Consider the following 22,581-nt stretch of genomic DNA (forward strand, 5'->3'; position numbering starts at 1 on the left):
GTACTTTTTTATTCCTTTCTATTGAAACATTCATTGACAGAAAAACAGACTTTGTTACCAATATGCAATATGTAATGCATTTTGGGAAACATTACATAATTCCACTGCTGTATCTTAATGGAATATTCAGCATTATTACTGTCATTACTAGGCATTTCAAAGTCACCGTGGGAGGTAAGCCTATTTTCCATTAAAAGATTATTTCAGTATGAAATCTGTCTGAACTATTATTGCCCATAAACCTGAATAGCACAAATGCCATACAAAAAAAGAAAACGTTTTATTCTTTCAGATATTATTTTAGTGAATAAAGGCAAAATGAAATTACTGCATTGCTGGTGTTTGGGGATATTTAGCATAAGGCTGGTCATGTTTTACATTTGCTTATATGGTAAATTTTTAGGTGATCTGTAAATGACTGTCACTCTTAATGTGAAGAGTTTTTCACATATCACAGCATAGCAAGACTCATTGGAAAAATAATTCTTCCCTAAATCATATTAATTTGGTTAGAGCTCTCAATAGTAATGATAATGATTTTGTGTTCTTACCTGTATTCAGTGGAATTTTGTACCAAGATATTTAGTCTGTGGAGAAACTTTTTCTCCCTAGAGAAAAAAGAAGCTAGAGACAAGGTAGTTGTAAAAACTGGTTTATTTTTTTAAAAAATAAATACAAAAATATAAATATAAAACATTAGCCGATAGAATTTGATGAAATGAAATTGCACAAACGTTTGTATACCAGGTTGCATATCACACCTACTAACACCACATGTACATTTTTTTTTTTAATTTAACATACAGAACAGGATATACCTTAAATTTTTTCTTCACCTTTAAGAAACGGAAGCGGCTTGTTTGTGAGGCTGCTTAAGGGAGAACTATCCTGTTCATGTTTCTGAAATTATCTTTTATTTCCTAAGAAGGACAACACTGAATTTCCATAGCTTTGGCTCTTGGAAGTGATTAAATAAAATGTCGTATATATTCCATGAGACATCCTACAGGGAAGAATTAATGTAATTAATGAACAAATTAAAAAGGAAATGGGAAAAAAAATTGTGCTGAGTGGCAGGAAAATTTTCCTGAATATCAAATATTGTGAAGTGGAGACGATGTCGGTAAAGTTACTTCCTCTTGCTTGAGCAGAACATATATCCTAGGTTAAGAGTCTTTGTCACTTTCCCCGCCACCGTACATTTCCGCCAGCTTATTAAACCGAGGCCCCCATTCTCGGAGGTAATCGTAGTTTTGGTCTCCGTCAGTGGTACCTGATTCTAAAGAACTCAGAGATTCCGCGATGGAATCGTTTCCTTCGTAGGCATACGTTGCAAGTGAGTCGTAGGGCGGTGCGGTGGGATCCAGATCGTGCTCTTTTAGCCTTTCATTAATGAAATCCCGGACATCCGTGTTATCCGGAGCTGTCGGAGTCCTCCGTGGGATAAATAAAGTTTCCGGAATAATATCTCGCCGCAGCTTTTTTTCCTCGATAGCTGCAGGATTCCTCAGGGTGCCGATATCAAAGGCCTGGGTGTCCTCCTCTCCGCCACCTTCATCATTATAGCTCACAATGTTGTCTCTGATATCTTCTTTAGACAAGATCAGAGGCTCTTTTTTCCGCTGTCTTTTCAGAGCTGCAAACAGTACTACTATAACTTGAAAAAAGAAAAAAGATGTATTAGAGGTCCATCTGAAACACATATTAATAAATAACGAGTGGAAGTACTATAAACGAGTTTGTTATTTAGGTTTTCTGGAACTGGTTAGAATTTAGGGTTAATTTCGTATTCCCATAATTTTTTTTTTTGCAGGGCTTGTGGGGAGGGGGAGGCGTGAGAGGAGAGGGGAGTGTTGAAGAATTTAGCCAGGATGGTTAGAGTTTAAGAACAGTGGTTCTAATTTACTTTTAAAGCAATGTGAAAGGTTTTTTCAAATACAGTGACTTATTTTATCTATTTTTCTAAGAACTGTTTAAAGATAGTTCCTGATTATACAGACGTTATTTATACTTTGCATTAAATAGTGACATAAGATGTTGTTTAAAAAATAGACACAAATCAAATTCAGCTTCAAATAAAACAATGAAGAAGGGCAAAAATACACCCATATTTTTACATCCTTATGCAATATTAAAAAGGCAGCTTTCTTCACAAGATATGGAGTATCCATATCTGTTAAATAGCTTTGCGGATGGACTTACATATTTTTTTCCCTTACATTGTTACTAGAAGGCCTTAATTACTGGGAAAAAAAGATCACATTATTTAGACATTATTAGTTTAGAAATTTATGAGGTTTTCCATGGAAATATATATCACTCATGAGATCAAAAAAAAAAATTGCTGGATCACATGATGGCAAAGAGTAAATTCAAATTACTACACTGAATTAACTACAAAAATTATGTATGAATTTCAGCTATAAGTATCTTAATGAGTATAGATCCACAAGTAGAAATGTGTATCATTCAGACAGGACATTTCCCTACTTCCATGGGAAGGTATCAGTAATAATAATAATATACTTATTATTTTAGTAATCATAATAATGGTAATAGCATAAAAGATAGGAGAAAGCTAAAATCATTTTCCCTCTGGTTGTATTAATTTCCCACCCTCATTCTTTATCCCCAAACATTTTGGTCATAATCCTTTAAAAATGATGATTTAGAGAAACAGATGTGAATTCAGTTAGATGAGGAAAGGAAGGGAAAATATCTTACCAGGTATATGTATGAAGAAATATCTATATTTATTTAGCCTCATTAGAACAAACATTTAAAGGATATGGGATTTATTACTGGTCTTGACTGAATGTGTCCCCTAAAAATTCATATGCTAAAGCCGAAATAAATTCCCAATGTGATGGTGTGTGGAAGTGGAGTCTTGGGGAAGTAATTAGGTCATGGAGGTGGAACCCTCATGAATGGGATTAGTGCTCTCTTGACATGACACAGGAGAGAGGATTGCTTTCTGCCCCTTGAGGATACAAGAGAAGACAGCCGTCTGTGAAATAGGAAGTATGCCCTTGCGAAACATGAAATCCACCAGTGCCTTGATCTTGGACTTCCCTGTCTCCAGACTGTGAGAAATAAATTTCTGCGGTTTAAGCTACCAGTCTATGATATTTTGTTACAGCAGCCTGAATGAAGGCAATTATGTTATTATGTAAAGTGGTATTAAGTTATGTTTTCTGTTTTATTAACTCAGAACAGTAAGACTTCTTGCCCTCAAGCTTGTGTGAGAGGGCAGACAAGGGACTTTTTTTTTTTTTTTTTTTTGCGTACGCGGGCCTCTCACTGTTGTGGCCTCTCCCGTTGAGGAGCACAGGCTCCGGACGCGCAGGCTCAGCGACCATGGCTCACGGGCCCAGGCGCTCCGCGGCATGTGGGTTCTTCCCGGACTGGGGCGAGAACCCGGGATGCCCGGGACTTTTATTAATGCAACAAAAAAGAAAGTTTTAATCCATTGACAACTGTTCTTGACCTTCAAACTGATTAAAAAATAAATAGGCCACCACCAAGAGAAAGAAAATGTTTATTCTTCAAGTTTTTGAGAAAATGTGACCTTTTCTTTTGGCTAAATTCATGATTTGTGCACACACATAAACTTGTGATGTAACGATTTTAAACCTCAGATTGCTTATGATCAGCTAAAGGATCTTAGCCAGTAAAAAATGTGCTAATAATGAGGATAATGAAACTTACTAAGATTGGCTTCAAAATCCCAGTTCATTTCACTGCTTCTTAAAATAACAGATACAGTGTTTTTTGATTAGAGTCACAAGAATACTCCCAATAGTTTTAAGATAATGCAACTAGAGAGTAAACAATCTGATTTTTAACTCAAAAGCAGTTAAAAAGCAATTTGTTCTGGGTTATAAAATCAAGTATTGTTTTAGGGACAAGTGAACGAGGTAAAGGGCTATGTTAACATTATATAAGTGAAGAGGTAAGATAGTGAGGCCATTGTCCAGCTGTAATAAGAACCAAAAACAGTGGAAATACTTTAGATTTACTGAAAAACTACGTATAAAGACTGACAGCAAGGTGCCTTGCCTTAGCTCAGCCACTCAGAAATTGTGTAACCTTGGAAAACGTTTAGAACATCTCTAACTTTCAGTTTCATTATTTAAAAAGGGAAGGTAATGACTCTGTCTGATCAGATAAAATATTTTAATACAAACAACATTCCACTGTTAATTGATGTCTGTCTTAAATTTGGGGGTTAGTTTTAGGGGAAGTATTTTAATAGTAACATTTCCACTTACAAACACAGTGAAGTAAGCCATCTAGGAAATAATCACGGTTTCTTACCCAGCAGAATAATGATGCAGAGGAGAATGGCGACCAAGGCCCCTGTGCTGAGGCCGGCGGGAAGGAGCAGGGCCTCAGCGCTGCAGGACTGCATGTTGCCTTGGCTGTCACATGCGCACACTCTGATGGTGAGTGTGCCAGTGCTGCTCTGAATCGGGTAATCATTGTCCGATATCACCACAGGCAAGAGATAGGTGCTTATTTCATGTCTACTGAAGCCATTTTTTCTGGTTAAAATTCTGGCAGTATTATCTAAAATAAATTTTAACATATTACAAATGGCTTTGGGGACAATACATTTGTCTCATCCTGATCACCGTGGTTTGACACAAAAATAAAGAGTTGTTTGTGTAAAATACAAAATTGATATCAATTTCCCTATCAAATATATACAAGGCAATTCAAATATAGATAAGATAAATAAGACAGTTTGAAGAATCTAATACCATTATTACTTATTAGATTTTTAACTAATTTCCAGATGCTTTCAAAATGGTGATTTTTTTATAAGTGAATCATTTATCAAGACTATAGAGATGGTAGCATATTGTTTATCACAGTTTTCGAAAAACATAAATATTACACATACCAAAGAAAAAATTATAGTAAATGTTTTTTATTTACAAATGTATGTGTGTGCACATACACAAAACACACATTAATCCAATATTCATGAAGAAAAATATGATTGGGTAAATTTTAACTATAGTTGTACTTTTAAAATCAATTAAGCATTCAAAAACCTTCAAGAGTCCCGATGTATGAAGAACAGTCATCAAGTTACTTAATATTTTTGAACTTTGATTTCCACCTATTAAAATGAATACAGTGTGTAACTCAAAGTATTGGTGGAAGACACTAATGTGGAGTGCCTAACAGACACACAGAAAGAAGTAGGGACTTAATCAAGGCTAGCATCCTCCTACCTAGTATATTGCTACTGATATTTCCTTTATCCAATAACTTACCCAGTATCCTTAAATGTGGGTTGTGCATCTATATAATGATATTGAAAAGTAAAATCAATATATACTTGGATGATAATTTCCTATTCTGTTTGTCCAATGTGCTGGGTCTTGTTTAGCCAATCCCATAAGGATGCTTAAAATGCCAATGTAGGGAAGGGAGTGAGTTAGGCAATTGCTAAATCAAACCAACAGGATAGCAAAATTTAAAAAAAAGAAAAGAAAATGACAATCTTTTTGCAGGTATAGTGGTTGAACATAAAGTAATCATTTCCTAAATTTTAGCAAGAAGTTAAATCTTAGTATATCAGTTAACTACCACATAATCTAGAATAGTAAATTAGCAAAATAGAAGATGTGCATAAGCAAATTTAAAAAATAAAATGTAATCCTGATAATGTTGCAATTCTGACTTTTCTTCCAAGAAGTATTAGGATACAATTCTTCCTTTCTCAGACCTACACTAAAACAAACACTTACATGCATACGGGTATTTTCAGAATCTTCTTGCCTTACTTTTAACTTTTCAAAAATTTCTAAATCTTAATTTTGCCTGCAATAACTTTGATACATTGAAGGGCCAAAAGAAGTTTTACCCTAAACTAACAATTCTGTTTGAATCATTTTATTAAATATTCAGAAAGTCATCATATAATAATGCTTTTGACCTGTAAGTTAGTGAAAACTGAGGCATCTTTAACAATATGATACCAACTGTGGTATCACAGAAGCAGGAAACGTATTTTAAGAAAGATGTAGAATTAAAGATTTTTAAGATGAACATATAGACAAATGCAAGGGTATTTTCTCAAGAAGGTCAACTTTAAGGTGATGTCTATGTCATTGGAATTTCTTTCAAAATTCACCCAATAACAGAATTTATGAAAGATTAGATCAAATATTCCATCAGGCTTTACTGGTATTCTATTTAGTGTATGTTCAGGTTTGTATTCATATGGCTTCCGTCCTTGCTTTGAGTAACTTATGTAGGATCAGGAACTCTACCCAGTATAGGAAATTGCTACTATTTATCAAAAATTAATTAAGATTAGCCTTGAGTTGTTTCCCCAGTAACTGTGAAGTGCGGTGATAAGATGGTACTATTTCAAGTCTCTATTACTTTTTAAAATTGAGAGGTGGCTTGTTGAGATCCGGGGCTCAGTTTAACAAGAACATAAAACAAATTAAAATACAATTAGAAAGTGGTACAATACAATACAATATTTCAGCTCAGTACTAAGAATGTCCTGTCTAAATTCTATGTTTATGTTACCAGATTCAGCGAATTAAAATGATGGGTCCTTTTCTGATATTCAGATATTACATCTGATATTGGGCATTTTGTATTTTATTTGCCAATTCTACGTTAATATTTCTAATCACAATTATTTTAGGTGTCCAGAGGGACAGAAAAGATAGGCATTTCAGAAGCTCAGATTTAGTAAATAGATGTTACCAACCGATGCCTCCCTTCAGCTGATTTGTGCAAAGATCGTACTATATCAAATATCTCAAGTAGTAGTTGCTCAGTGTAAAACTATCCATTATCTTAAACTGCTTTCTGACATTCTGAAATCCACCTAGATATGCTATAGCAACCTGGCTCTACCAGTGTACATACACAGTTAGGAAGGTATTGTAAATATGCCAAAGTAGTTATTAGATTTATTTTAAGAATAATTACATTTATAACAGCTCTAAAACAAGTATGCCTTTTTACCAAAAACTACCTTATATAATTAGTTTTAACATAAATTTGTTGAAGACAGAAAACTCTGATTACATACTTTTGTTTAGCCTAGAATAATTACCATACATATTTTCCAAAGAATAAAGTTGTTTGACTTTTTGAAAATAGTGACCTATTTTTGTATTTTTCCTCAAAAATATGTTTCTGCTTTTTTTGAGAATGCAAGAAATATGTTTAGTATTTTTGATCACAGAGACATTATAAGATTCATATGTTACACAGAAGAATAGTGCATCTTGCCATTGAAACTATGTTTTTGCACCCAATCCCCTCATAGGCTAATGTGGCTACTTTTATTTTTTCTTTGTCTCTTCTATGCCTTTTTGGCTTTGGTGAATCTGCTGCTGCTAAATCTCACTGAAGTTTACACAAGAGTCTCATTGAGCCATTCATTTCTCTGTGTGTCCTACTATTTTGTTATAGGAACTGATTATTCCGGCCTTTCTAATGTTTGCAAGATTCAGTCTTTGCATTAGAACCCATATAGAGTCTTCTTTCACATATTTTATAATCTTAAAATTCAAGAAAGTAACCACTGTTAAGAAATTACCATAATAGCGCATTAAAAATATAATGAAACCAAAATTTTGTAGCACAGATTTATAAATGAATATATCATGTATATGGTTATTGTTACTTCGGGGAAAATTTCTTGATAATGTCACCTTAAATCATAATGAACACGTTCTAAAATTTACCTTCATTGTCTTGTACTGTGAAGTTTGGATTGACAGCTGCTAAACTGAAGAAAAATTTTTGTCCACCTAAAGGATCATCTTTGTCTACTGCACTTATAGTCTGTATTAGCTGCAGAAGAGAGAAAAATGTATATTTATCAAACTTCCATGGGTAGAATCTGCTTTATAATGTGTAATTTTTTAATATCCAATTTTGTCTAACATGTTTTAAAGGACAACTGATTTTCTTCCTTGTGCATGTACCTTTGTTTGAGTTATTCCATCTTTTTATTATTACTCAGATTTAAACAAAGTCTCTCTCTCCCTCCCACTAGTAATTAATTTAATACTAAATCAATTAAATTTAATTATAATTAAAATAATAAATAGTAACATTGTATTCTTTACAGTTTTATTAGATATAGCATTTGAAATAAGTAGGTATTTCATGTATATTTAAACATTTATCTAGAAGATAAATGTATCTAATGTAGGAAAATTTAGAAAATTATTGTGATTAGGGCTTTCCTCTTCATTAAAAGTAAAGTGAAAACTATTCAAAGAATGTAGAGATTTTATAGACAATTACATATAACTTTATAAAGGAAAGACAAACATTACAGTATTATCTACTTTAACAGTAACTGTTCACTTCATTTGCACTGTCAACAGAATTATATATTTTTAAATTCAACATATACATATAATACTATAGGGATTGGTTATTTTAAAAAGGTCAACTCTGATTTATTTTAGGGTAAGAGAATATAAGAAGCTATCGAGTAACAAAGTAGAAAAGTTAACACCTTATACTATAAACAGATGACTGCTTTGAACATATTATACAATTAATTAATATTATACAAATATATATGTAACAGATAGCTATGTATTTTTTGCATATATATCCATTTTGTCCTTAACTTATTTATACAATACCATTTTATGTATTTTTGCATATTTTAATTTTGCAAGAAGATTTCAGAAGTTGTTAAATATGTGTTTCAATGCCTAGTAAATGGTCAAATTTATGTTTAACTGAAAGGAATATATTTTTTACTGCATTAACTCAATTTAATATTCTCTGGATATTTGATGTAAATATTTGTTACTGATGTTTTATTAATTTAGAAAGGATTTTTAAGTTTAAAACACTATGTAAAATAATTAGAAAAAATTAAGGAAATATTTTAAGTATTCCATATTAAATTATTTTTCTTTTAAAGTGTTCTATAAAAATTTAAATGTGGGGCTTCCTTGGTGGCACAGTGGTTGAGAGTCCGCCTGCCAATGCAGGGGACACGGGTTCGTGCCCCGGTCCAGGAAGATCCCACATGCCGCGGAGCGGTTGGGCCCGTGAGCCATGGTCACTGAGCCTGCGCGTCCGGAGCCTGTGCTCCGCAACAGGAGAGGCCACAACAGTGAGAGGCCCGCGTACAGCAAAAAAAAAAAAAAAAAAAAAAAAAATTAAAATGTGATAAAGTTGTGGTACTCCTTAATCATTTATTTCAAAATGATACAAGAAATATAATTGGACCAAACAAAGATAAATGTTTATCGTCTAGAAATAAGTAGCAAAACAATCATTTAAAACTTTAAATAATTTAAAATATATATTTAAAAATCTAACATTATGAAATTTTAGTGGTTATTTAAGATTAAATATAAGCAAGAATTTATGGCTAATGGCTTATCCATTCAATCAAAAACCAAAAGGTGGTATATATATAAAGGAATTCAAGAGAAAAATGTTAAAATAATTTTAACTAATACCCTTTAAGATGTATCTATTCAGTTACAAATATATTTCTTGACTGACTCGTTTGTGGAGCAGTCTAAAATATTTTATTTTCAAATAGTGATTTATAGAAATAAGTTGAAGAGGAAAAAATGGCATAAAGAAATAACATATCAAGAAAGATAGTAGACTAATAGAAATTCTTATGTTTATATATATCAATATTAATATATTAACTCACATACAGATACATAAAAATTATAGAAATGTAAAAGTAGAGCTAATGGTCTTTTAAAATAAAAACTACAATGTCTCATAATAAATTTACATTTGCAACTGTGATTACAAATTACAATTCCAGTTCATTTTTATGGACAAAATAACACAGTTCAGAGAATGAAATGGCCACATCTTTACATATAACTATAAGAAATTATAAAGGTTTACATAAAAATTCTCAATTAAGATGTATTATTTTAATAAAAGAGAGTAGCACTGTATATGGTAGCAATACTTCAGCGATTTGCTAATGTATCTTCATTAAATGTTATAAAGGGAATAAGTAAACTCATTTAACAATGCAGACAAAATAGAATGACATGCTGCAAATCAATATCATATCACAACATACTTTTATGACCAGAAGACTTCTCTATGCAGATGGAGACACTTACTTCCTTTACAAGATAGATTTTTTTTCCGTTTGAGATATAACTTGGCTTCTAGCATTCAACTTCCCCATATTCAGCATTTACCTTTTAATACAGTCTTCCTTTGCATTTCCAGTCATACATTAAAGTCACATTTTATTTCGGTATTTGTACCATAAAGAGTTGCAATAGAAATCAGAAGATGGCAACAAGAAGGAGGTAAAACTGTTTCTCCTGTCTCTCCCTATAAGACCTCACTATTTTATTTCGACTAGAGACAAATTCATTTTGACCCACTGCCAATAAAAGAAGTTGCCACAGTTAGGAAAAAAAAAAAAGGTGATGTCCAGTATCCATTTTGAGCATATGGAAACTAGACACAGACAAGTCATTTATATTTTATCTCCTTAGCAATTATATAATTGGTTTGCATGTTCACTGAGCTATTCTAAAATAATCTTAAATGAACTTGAAGGGTGTTTCAGGGATAAGATAATGAAGTTTGGGATGACAAATGGATTTTAAGATGTTTAGTTAGAAAACTGGTCACTGAGTTTTAACATTTTAGTTTTTTCGGTGAAAAGACTAGTAGTTTCCACTGATGCGAAAATTCCCTTTCCTCTGGTAAAAAAGCACCCTTTTTAGTTGTTAGGGAAGTAACTAAACACTGTTCTATGGAAAATATGTAATAAGATTTTGGGGGTTGGTAAGGGCCTGGAGCTTAGATACTATCAATGGGTAAATATAAGCAGCCTGTCTCCCTGGAGAGACTCCCTGGGAAATCTCTTGTGAGACTGAAATGCTATTGCCCTCTCATAAAAATTAAAAATTATTAAAATATATTTTATTGACTAAAGGAGTAAAGCCTGTGTGAGAGAAAATGGAAGAAAAGAGAAATAGCCAGTCCTCTCTTCTGCCCTTTCCCAAGGTCCCTTGACTCTGTCTGAGATGGAAAAGATGGGAGTTTAGTTGCCTAGTTCAAGCATAAGACAGGACTATTCATACTACATCACTTGTAAATTGCATCCCTTTCCCCGGGGGAAAATCTTCTACCCTTAGGCCAGGGAAAAGGCAAGAAAGGTGGAGAGGGTGGCAATTAGCTTTATTTCTGTCTCATTGAGTCCACACACCAAATGAATCAGAATTAAGTTCTATGTTGTTCTAAGTGCTGCTCTTAAAGAGCACTTAATTCAGAGGAGTACTGGGTGGACCAAACTACTCTATAAATAACTAAAGCACACTCAGAAGTTCCAGAAAGCTCCTATTTCCCCGGAAGGAGGGAAGACAGACCTAACAAATTAATTTCAAGAAAGGCTCAGTGAAGAAGGACTTTATCAAATAACTATTTTGATTTTGCCTGCTAGGATGTCATAACCTAGAATTCCATCAGTGAGTATATTACAGTTCAGTTCAAGCAACAATTTTTCAGCATATGAGACCAAAATGACATCTAACAAACGAGTCTTATTAAAAATAACTACTATGGGAGGCTTTTGCACATGCCGCCAATTAGACAAAAATTATTAATCATGTTTTTCTTGTCAAATTTGTCAAAATAGACTACTTTTTAAAATGAAAATCAACTTTGATTAGATTATTTTCCCTCAATATACCAACTTGTTTTTAAAAGTTCAAAAAATATGAAATTACTGAGCCAGATATAGGTTAAAAGAAAAAAGACATAAGAAAAATAAACAAACACAATCCCTTATTTTGTGTATTTTGAATACATTTGGGAATGGGTATTTATAATGACTCAAATGCTCTGAAAAGATATCTCTTGAAAATCAAATAGAATAACCATACAGCGAGCAATATATGCAGCAGTTGCAAAGTGGGTAATTCATCTCCTAGAGAAAAGGCTTCAACTCATATCATGCTGAGCCTGCCAAGCAGAGGACTATTTGGAATTGTATTTTTAGGGCACACTGTTTCATTAAGAAGTAGGTTGGAAGCCGCTTAGTCCTTTAAATATTCCAAATTAAACATTTCCATAACACTTTCAAATAAAAAAATGAATCCAATTGCAGCAATTTTACCATTTCGAACAATAGACAGGCTATTGAATTCCTGTTAGAATCTTCTGAAGGAAGAATTTGAGCTATTTCACAATCTAATTTGCATAAAAATGTACCAATCACATCGATGTTTATAAAGAGCATCAAATGATGTCAAAACGCAATACAGTTTCGCGATGGCTTCTCTAAAACACATTTGATTCCCAATTATTATTTATAACATGCAGCTTCCTTCTGTGAAGATGGCATTCAAACCAATTAAGAGCATCTCTTTCAGCCATACAGGCTGGGGCTCTTCAAACAACAAAATGAGTCCACTGAGGAAACGACTTAAAGAGTTATAAACAAATCTGGTATAGGAAGAATGTTTTAAAGGACGAAAACGAAGTCATGAAGCACTTTATGTGTTGCTACAATGATGAAATGCAAGTATAAGTCTTAAGAGTGAACTCTGCGGCCCTGCTTCAAAACCGTATTTGCATACATTGGAATATTGATGGAATGCTTTGATGATCCCAAGTATTTGTCTCTGTTTTCCCCAACTTTCATTTCCCATCTTGTGAGCTGTTACCAATATTTATCTAATGGTACAGCAGGATTTATTTTTTCTTTTGTTCGTTTATTTTTGTTTTTGAAAGTTTAAGAAGTTATTTCTTCTTACACTTTAACTTTTGTGGCTACAGTAAAATCTCATATTTACATTAGAACTTTACGAAGGACATATGAAATGTGTTTACACTGTTATTTAAAACATTTTTAACCCTAAAAACATCAGCCTTTGGTTTTGTTTTTTGTTTGCTTTTAATCATACTACTGGGACTTTATATGAGTGATTTTATCTCTGTTCACTCACTCCTCTCAAGATTGGGAAAAGAAAATACTTAACGTCCCTGTTAAAATCTTCCTACACTTTAAAATTCTATGGGTGCTTACCTGTCCTGGTCTGGCATTTTCACATACAAAAGTGTCATAGAACACAGCAAATTGTGGGGCATTGTCATTAACATCCAAAATTCTCACAAAAACAGCCACCCGAGTCATCTCTTTGGGATTGTCTAGAAAAAGGAAAGGAAAAAATCTGTTTAGGAAGACACATTTGTACACCAGATTTAATTTATATAAGCCTCTTGTGGATATTAAGTGCTCACATACAAATAAGCATCACCTTCATTCTACTAACGTAATGAGCAAATGCGATAAAGAAAATTACTGCAGAGCCTAATTAGGTAGTCATGAATTCAGTTATTAATGGGCTCAAGAGTACTATTAATATTTTGAAAAATCTTTTTAAAAGCATTATCCAGTATAATTGAGTTCATATTATATTTGTGTCATTCTCCAAATACACAATATAAGAACAAATATTTATTAAATCTTTATTATATGTCATTATATTTCTTAATTTATACCATTTTTTTTGGATAAAGAGTGATTTTAAATAAATTAGTAACTTGCCCGAGGTCATCTATGTGGTAGTTGTTATATTACAACCTACCCTTCTGACTACTTCTATCACTAAAATGTATTCCAACAGCTACTCTCATCCCTCCTTTTGGAAATTTTAATATATAGCTACTAATTTTACAAATTGGATGGAAATTTACAATGAAATACAAGATTTTAAATGTTTCATTAATACAATTGTTACTGGTACCATTTCAACAATCCAGGCTCAATTTTGTATAACAAAATTAGTTCAATAGTAACATGTAGTGTAATAATCATGATTATTTTTTGGCTAAAATCAAGGGCATCAAAGTTTTCACATAAAAATATGCATTTAAAAATATGTTTTGATTTGTAAATGGGATTTTAAAATATATCTTAGCCTTGGGTAACAACCGCATATTAGTCATAATTGCATTATCTCCACCAAGAATTTTTCTAGGCACTTGCACTGATATCTGAGGTGTTTGGAGATCTTAAATTCAGGTTTATATTCATCAGCCTTTGTGATGTCAAAATCTCAGTCTCTGGATATAGTTCAACTTCTTTGTGAACTTCGGTAAAGTCAAGCTCAAGATCAATATAAAAGGAGAAAGGAGATAATTCGCTAAAAATAAAGCAAAAAAAAAAATAGCAGATAAGCTGAGGGACAGTAGCCATCTTACTAAATGGTCTCTACCAACTTTGGTTATGAATAATATGATTTACCCTTGTGAAATTTATCTGATTTTCTAATTTTATCTAAATAATTTTCAGATACAAAGGTTAAAAAATATTGTCAGGTACAAACAGGGAGTATATCACTACTCAAGAGAATTTATTTCTCCTCCCTTCTCTCCATGTAATTGTAATGTTACTAAAATAATTAAATCAGCATTTAAAAAAAATAACATGTAAGAACTGATTACTTGGCAGGGGTGTTTACAAGGCTGAGTAGTATGAAGCAAGGCAGACACTTCCATCTGAAGTGTATTTACCTTACTTTACTCTTTTCAAGGGAAACTTTAAAGTGCATCTCCTCTTTAACACTCTTGTTTAGTCTTCCTTCAGTCTTCTTAACCCATATGTGTTCAGTTCTCAGGCTCTGATTTCATATTTGCTAATCTATTGCTGCATATTATTCACTTCTTAGTATGTCAGGAGGTTAGAGTTTAGATCCTGGAGTCAAACAGAATTGACCTGATTCCCAGGTCTACCACTTATTCATTGTGTGACTTTGGCCAGTTTACACTCTGTCTCTAATGCCTCAGTTTACTCAAAATGAATCAAAATAGAACTTCTGATCTTATACAGTTATTTGAATAATTAGGTGAGCTAATGCATGGAAACTTCTTATCGAAGTATCAGTTTGTTGGTATACACACAAAACAAATACATGTTGACTATTGTTATTAAGATCCTTTATTATCATTGTCATATCTTCCTTTTTTGAAATTTATTTATCTATTATTTATTTTTGTCTGCGTTGGGTCTTTGTTGCTGCGTGCAGGTTTTCTCTAGTTGCAGTGAGCAGGGGCTACTCTTCGTTGTGGTGTGTGGGTTTCTCATTGTGGTGGTTTGTCTTTGTTGCGTAGCACGGGCTCTAGGTGTGCAGGCTTCAGTAGTTGTGGCACGTGGGCTCAGTAGTTGTGGTTCACAGGCTCTAGAGCACAGGCTCAGTAGTTGTGGCGCATAAGCTTAGTTGCTCCGAGGCATGTGGGATCTTCCTGGACCAGGGCTCAAACCTGTGTCCCCTGCATTGGCAGGGAGATTCTTAACCACTGCGCCAACAGGGAAGTATCACTGTCATATCTTATTTCCTTACATTACTTAAAAGCTTAAGCTATCTTTCTCCACGTAAAGCATGTACACAATAAAAATGTGTTAACTAGCTTTCCTGCAATTCATGTGGGTCTCAAGGGGAGTACATTTGGGAAAAAGTGAGGAGAGGAGAAAAAAATGAGAAAAATGCTATTCTGCTATTTTCCTACCTCCCTCACTCCTAAACAACTTGCTAAAACCCAGAGGCATAGCGTTCACCTCCAAATGAATCCTCAGCTACCCCAAGTTACTTGATGCTATGGGGAAGAGTGGGAAGGTATGATTCTTCTGTATTTTCTAGAATGTGCTCTTTAACCTACTTTTATAGTTAATGGACATAATCTAAATGTTTTCCTTCAATACAAAGTCTTGACATAAAAATAACTCTTTTGTTGGTAGCAATTCAGTTTCTAACTGTGCCACAGAAGCCAAGAAAGACAAAAGTTTCACATCTAAAAAACTGCACTGTCAGTCCCTTCCCTAGCACAATATGGAGATTCTCCAGCCTCTTTACACATAACTCAAGGCTCTTCAAATCAAAAGCTAAATCCATGGGGATAAACACGTTTTGTAAAGCATCAGGCCTGGAGTCACCTATTCAAAAAACAGTGCTTACACTAATCTTTTTACTGGCAGATGCAGCTGCTTAGGTAGAAATAAAAATATAAAGCCTTCCAAGGAAGCATCATACTGAATAGGAGCTGGCATATATTTACCACCTGAGACTCTTGGTCATCCAGCAAACTCTACTGTAGTGAGAATGTGTGAGCAACAAAGGATCTTAAAATGTATGTCCTAAGGTAAAACCATGCCACGTATTCACAGGCTTTTCCATACCTCCAGGAAGAAGAAAGTATAAATCGTTATCTAGAAATCCCAGGCTTTAGAAAGAGGTATCTTTTCTACCTACTTAGGGCAAGGATTTCTACTAGTGAGGAAGCAGGTATAGAAAATGGAGTCCTTCAGTCATAAACTTTGCTCTACTGTCGTCAGAATATATTGCAATGCTTATAATTTAATCTTCAGATGTGGTTATAGGAACTCATTGGTTTCTACATCAAAGTGTTTTACAATCCCTGATTATGACCTTAATTTTAGATTTTATATTCTCCACATGGGATTTTAAAATACTTTTTAAAGAAGAAAAAGAGAAGTTATTCCATGGTATAGTGCATTAAATGATTACCTGGAGTAATACTTTCCATACGATGGGATACACTGATATGAATGTAGAATTAAACTGTTAGAGGCAGAGCCTGGAAACATTGGTAAGAAGTACATTTCCAGGCCATTCTGCACTACTCTGGGCTTGGTGTATGGCACGCTTACCACAAACCCAGGGTTTAAAACCTAGTGAAAACAATTCCTTACATGCTGTTTCCCTCTCACCCTCATTCCATTTGATAATCCGAACAGTATGATGGGCCCCTGACTGTTTGTGGCTTGGCAGGTAGGCATTTCCAGCAGTTACTCCATAGATTGATTTTATTTACGGGCAGAAAGTAGGTTTAATTCTTAAAATGAAGAACATAATTGACTTAGCTTTTTACAGAATTGTCATTACTTCAACTAGCTTTAGAAGTTAAATTTCTCAAAGTATCTGAAATGGAAAATGCAATTCCTAGCTCATTAGGCTTGAATAAGGAGCTTGAATCGAGCAGAGAGCACAAACAATTATGCTTCTGGAGTAATCAGACTGGATCCTCTCGGGCACATCTAAACACTGTGATATGGATACAGATAGAGAAATAAAACTTTCCTGAAGAAAAACTAAAAAATTCTTCAGTTCACCCTGAGAGACACAGCTATTTATATCTCATTATGGAAAAACTGGATTGTTTGGATGGTGGGGTTAATCTATATTTCAGAGGCAGATTTAAGAAAAAATTAAATCTAGTACTTTCTCTTGAGGCATTAAGTTCATTGCTGATGGTCAGTCTAGCCCGGTTCCATCCTTCTGAGACTTTTCGTAATTAAGTCCCAATGCCCTGCTTTACAAATCTTGGAATGATTACTTCGAATAACTTGGTATATGACCTTGATATATGTTTGTGGATTCAGCTTAGTTTTTCAGATCTGAAATGTATAGGCTTAGTTTTTTTTGTTTTTTTTTTTTTACCATGATTCAGTCCCTAATTTATGCTTCTTTTTAAAACAAAGAGTTGATCTATTCCACGCACATATCATAATACAGGAATCAGAAACCATGAACAGGTTTGTGTGTGTGGGCAGGGCTGGTTCATGGGCATGTGTAACTGAGCAGGGCCTCACACTCAGAAGGGACCCACCCACCCTTATTTAATGCTCTGCTGTTGCCATCTCTTTTTTTAAAAAAAAAACAAACTTTATTGGAGTATAATTGCTTTTCAATGGTGTGATAATTTCTGCTTTATAACAAACAATCAGCTATACATATACATATATCCCCATATCTCCTCGCTCTTGCGTCTCCCTCCCACCCTCCCTATCCCACCCCTCTAGGTGGTCACAAAGCACCAAGCTGATCTCCCTGTGCTATGTGGCTGCTTCCCACTAGCTATCTATTTTACATTTGGTAGTGTATATAAGTCCATGCCACTGTCTCAGGTCGTCCCAGCTTACCCTTCCCCCTCCCCGTGTCCTCAAGTCCATTCTCTACGTCTGCGTCTTTATTCCTGTCCTGCCCCTAGGTTCTTCAGAACCTTTTTTTTTTTTTTTTAGATTCCATATATATGTGTTAGCATAGGGTATTTGTTTTTCTCTTTCTGACTTACTTCTCTCTGTATGACAGAATGTAGGTCCATCCACCTCACTACAAATAGTGAAATTTTGTTTCTTTTTATGGCTGAGCAATATTCCATTGTATATATGTGCCACATCTTCTTTATCCATTCATCTGTCGATGGACACTTAGGTTGCTTCTATGTCCTGGCTACTGTAAATAGAGCTGCAATGAACATTGTGGTACATGTCTCTTTTTGAATTATGGTTTTCTCAGGGTATATGCCCAGTTGTGGGATTGCTGGGTCGTATGGTAGTTCTACTTTTAGTTTTTTAAGGAACCTCCATACTGTTCTCCATAGTGGCTGCATCAATTTACATTCCCACCAACAGTGCAAGAGGGTTCCCTTTTCTCCACACCCTCTCCAGCATTTATTGTTTGTAGGTTTTTTGATGATGGCCATTCTGACCGCTGTGAGGTGATACCTCATTGTAGTTTTGATTTGCATTTCTCTAATGACTAGTGATGTTGAGCATCCTTTCATGTGTTTGTTGACAATCTGTGTATCTTCTTTGGAGAAATGTCTATTTAGGTCTTCTGCCCATTTTTGGATTGGGTTGGTTGTTTTCTTGATATTGAGCTGCATGAGCTGCTTATAAATTTTCGAGATTAATCCTTTGTCAGTTGCTTCATTTGCAAATAATTTTCTCCCATTCTGAGGGTTGTCTTTTCATCTTGTTTATGTTCTCCTTTGCTGTGCAAAAGCTTTTAGTTTCATTAGATCCCATTTGTTTATTTTTGTTTTTATTTCCATTTCTCTGGGAGGTTGGTCAAAAAGGATCTTGCTGTGATTTATGTCACAGAGTGTTCTGTCTATGTTTTCTTCTAAGAGTTTTATAGTGTTGCCATCTTAAATTTCTTAATCATTTTTTAACATGAGGTTTGATACTTTCATTTTATAATAGGCTATAAAAATTATGTAGCCAGTCCTGTGTATGGACAAGAACTTTTGCAATTAGAGACAGATATAATTTTGAATGCCGGCTTTGTCTGTTACTAGTTGGGTGAAATTTTGTAAATTTGGTATAGAATTAAGTCATTCTAGAAACAGAATGACTAGTTTCAAATCCCAGTTTTACTACTTCTGGCATTGTGACTTTGGACAAGTTACTAAAATCCCTGGAGTCTTATTTCCTTCTCTGTTAAATAAGGTCAAGAAAAATATTAGGAGGAAAGAATTAATTTAACATTCTTAGAATAATACCTTCACCGAGTGTTTAATATTAGCTCTTATTACTAATACCTTTGTTTCTTCACCTGTAAAAAGGAAGTAATAATATCTATCTCTGTGTTTATTGTTAAATAATGGACTCCCAGCATTTTAGCATAGATTTTATTCATGGCGTCCAAGCAACAATTTTAATAATTTCCCTTTCTCCCAAAGAGAATATCTTTAGTTTCCAATTCTAGATCATTTTTATTAGTTAATATTAAATGTAGATTTGTGGATGCCTACAGCTATTTCTCAGTATATATAGAAACTATTGAAAAAAATTATAGGTGTAGAGAAGCCTTTTAAAACCTTAGATTGAAATTACAACTCATGTGTGCAATGAGAAGAAATTATTCTTAATACAAAATAAAACCTAAAATTATGCTAAATATGATATACATAAAACTCATCTTACTGATTTCAGCAGCGATAACAGTAAGATTGTGCCACTGAGATAGTTCACGGTCAAGTGGCTTTGATGTATAAAGGGATCCATTTCCAGAATGTATGTTAAAGATCCTGTCCAGGTCAGTGTGGCGATCCAAGGAAAATCTGAACATCGAGGGCAGAGAAAAATACAGGGCAGCATTACTGATGGTTTGCAGGAGAAAATGGTGAAATGCAAAGACACATATATAGCGATATATAATAATTTCATGAAAGTACATAGTACTGATCCAGGATGCAGACTGTGTCATGGATTTATCACAAACACACACACACACACACAAACTGACCCTCTCCCATCCTCCCAAAACCTCTTCCCAAGACCTGAATTGACCTTTGTTCTGCATTCAAATGCTGGTCTTCTGAATGTTTGTTTAATTAAATCATTGTCTATTGCATATTCAACTGACCTTGATGTATTTTTCCACAGAACTTGGAATTACAATTTTACATTACCAACGGACATTACCTAGTGATTGAGAACTCTGTTGAAGAATTATTACAAGGATCAAATGCAAAATATCATTCCCACTAGTAAAGTCTTTTAGTAAGAATACTGGAGACAGCATTAGTTCCCTCAGAGTAGTAGATCATCAATTTATGATGGTGTTCAGCAGCTTCAAAGTATGATACCCAGGCAGCTTTGGTTTCTTACCCACATGTATCATTATAAAATGTATACATTTTAACTAGAAATGTTTTAAAAATAGAAAAGTTTGGGATAGGAGTTTTTATATGTTTGTATCAAATTAAATCTTAGTATATATATTACAAAACCAACTATTCTGCAAATTGATTAAAAGCATTGTGTCGGGTGTCATTCCAAAGCCCAACTACAGGTTTATCAATCAGGATGATGTATTTGGGATAAGTTCCATTATTTGGGGGGTTGTCAGCCAAGGTTTAAAAGAGCTGTACCCCTCATTGGTGGTTCCTGCCACTTCACAAGCCTAGTTGTTTACAAATGTTTCATAATTCTTGAGTTAGCAAGCATAATCCCCCAAGTTATCTTTAATGTTCCCTATTTAAAAATTTAAAAAACAAATCAAAATAAATATGACAAAAGGAGGAGTAATATATAGTTATGGCATATATTTTCCTAAGCCACAACTGTCATTTATTTGAAGGAATAAGATATGAAATATTATTTTTAAATAGTATTTTGTAAGTAATAACACAAAATAATTTTGAAAGTGCCATAAAACTTTTTTCTTTTAGTGTTCCAAACTTGTATAATATTTCCAAAGATCAATTGAAATTTATGATCTTTTTGCGGGTTTTTTAATAAATTGCACTAGAAGAATAACTTAACATTTTGATACAGTTAATATGATTTTATTTTTGAGGATTGCTTATTTTAGATTTTTATTTTAAATCAGTTCTAAGTAGAACAGACCAGTAATTTACAAATTTCCTTAATAAACCCCAGCCCTCTCTATTAACACAATATGGATTTAGTTTTGTATTCAAACTACATGCTTTAGCCATTCACAAATAAAGCAAAACATTGTATCTCTATATCTGGAATAATTCACAAATTATATCCCAGGTTGACAAAATTATTTTACTACTGAAAGATTCAATGTAAATTTTACCTCCTCCTTGGACTGTTCCATGATTACCTGAAGTAGAAGCTATTTGTCCCCTTCCATCCTAAAGCACCTTGTACCATCATCTCTGCCATTTACCACATTGTATTAGGAATTCATTTCATCTCACATCTCAAACAGGAAATCAAACATGAAAACGGCAAGCATCATACTTAGAATCTAGTAGATACTCAATGAATCTTATTTCTTATACTGAATCTTCTTTCCTAACAGACTGAGACTTCCCTGAGAAACAAATTAGTAACTGACATGGTGACCCACAAATATTTGTTGAATGACTTCTTTGGCATTTTGGCAAATGATAAGTATCCTTATTTCTACAGAAATATGACAGGAAGTTGCATTATGTAAATCAATATAGAGCATCATTGTCTTTTCCAAATCCATTTTATGTGTGTTTTGTCTTTTTTCTTGTAGTTCAGTTTAAAAGCTAGTGACAAAATTTAAAGGATTATGTGAAATTATCTTGAAGATACAGAGAGATCCTGGTTCTTTTTCAAACCTGATATAGTTATAGTTGATGCTTGAACAACATGGGTTTGAATTTCCTGGGTCTACTTATATGCAGATGTTTTCAGAAAATATAAACTAGAGTCTGTGTTTATTGAATAAATAAATGTGAGGTTGAATCCTTGGACACGGAACCGCGGATGCAGAGGGCCAACTATAAAGTTACACTCAGATTTTTGACTGTGGGGAGGGGGAGAGGGGAGATTTGCACCCCTAATCCCTGAGTTGTTCAAGGGGCAACAGTTTATTTTTCAATTCTCTATCGGTATATTATGTTTATTACCTAACATTTTCATTTAAAAAATCAGTTCCAAAAGACATATTTTAGGTAAATACCTTTGATTATTGCATTAACATCTACAATACATGACATGGACAGTTTATAACATGACTGTATCATCCGATTATCCATCCCTAAATACATTGCTTTAGTAAAACTACTTTACCTCTTTGACTATATATATATATATATATATATATGTGTGTATATATATATACATATACATCTTTTTAATCTGCACGGTCTATCATATTAACATCCAGAAATATTCATTTGCTTTTTCTATATCAAGTTAGCATAAATTCAAATATACAACAACAATCTTAGCTAGACTCCGTCATTAATGAGCAATGAAGTCATTAATTCTGTTGCTTAGTACACATAAATGGATTCTTTTCT

The 22,581-nt window shown here is 33.7% G+C and overlaps 1 protein-coding gene across 1 annotated transcript in view; it reads right to left on the reverse strand.

The window, feature by feature from the left end:
• Nucleotides 1-630: 630 nt before the first annotated feature.
• LOC111178591 (cadherin-10) overlaps nucleotides 631-22,581 on the reverse strand; it is a 124,708-nt gene continuing 102,757 nt past the window's right edge. The window contains exons 7-11 of the mRNA XM_022581436.3: nucleotides 19,751-19,887; nucleotides 13,049-13,170; nucleotides 7,731-7,839; nucleotides 4,318-4,569; nucleotides 631-1,657 (exon numbers count right to left, since the gene is read on the reverse strand). Coding sequence (XP_022437144.1) covers nucleotides 1,167-1,657; nucleotides 4,318-4,569; nucleotides 7,731-7,839; nucleotides 13,049-13,170; nucleotides 19,751-19,887 — 1,111 coding nt within the window. The 3' untranslated portion in view covers nucleotides 631-1,166. The remainder of the gene's footprint in view (nucleotides 1,658-4,317; nucleotides 4,570-7,730; nucleotides 7,840-13,048; nucleotides 13,171-19,750; nucleotides 19,888-22,581) is intronic.

This window comes from Delphinapterus leucas, chromosome 3 (genome assembly GCF_059928025.1).
Source record: "Delphinapterus leucas isolate spDelLeu-1000000601 "Yukka" chromosome 3, BTC_Dleu_Yukka2, whole genome shotgun sequence".
NCBI classification, from domain to species: Eukaryota; Metazoa; Chordata; class Mammalia; order Artiodactyla; family Monodontidae; genus Delphinapterus; species Delphinapterus leucas.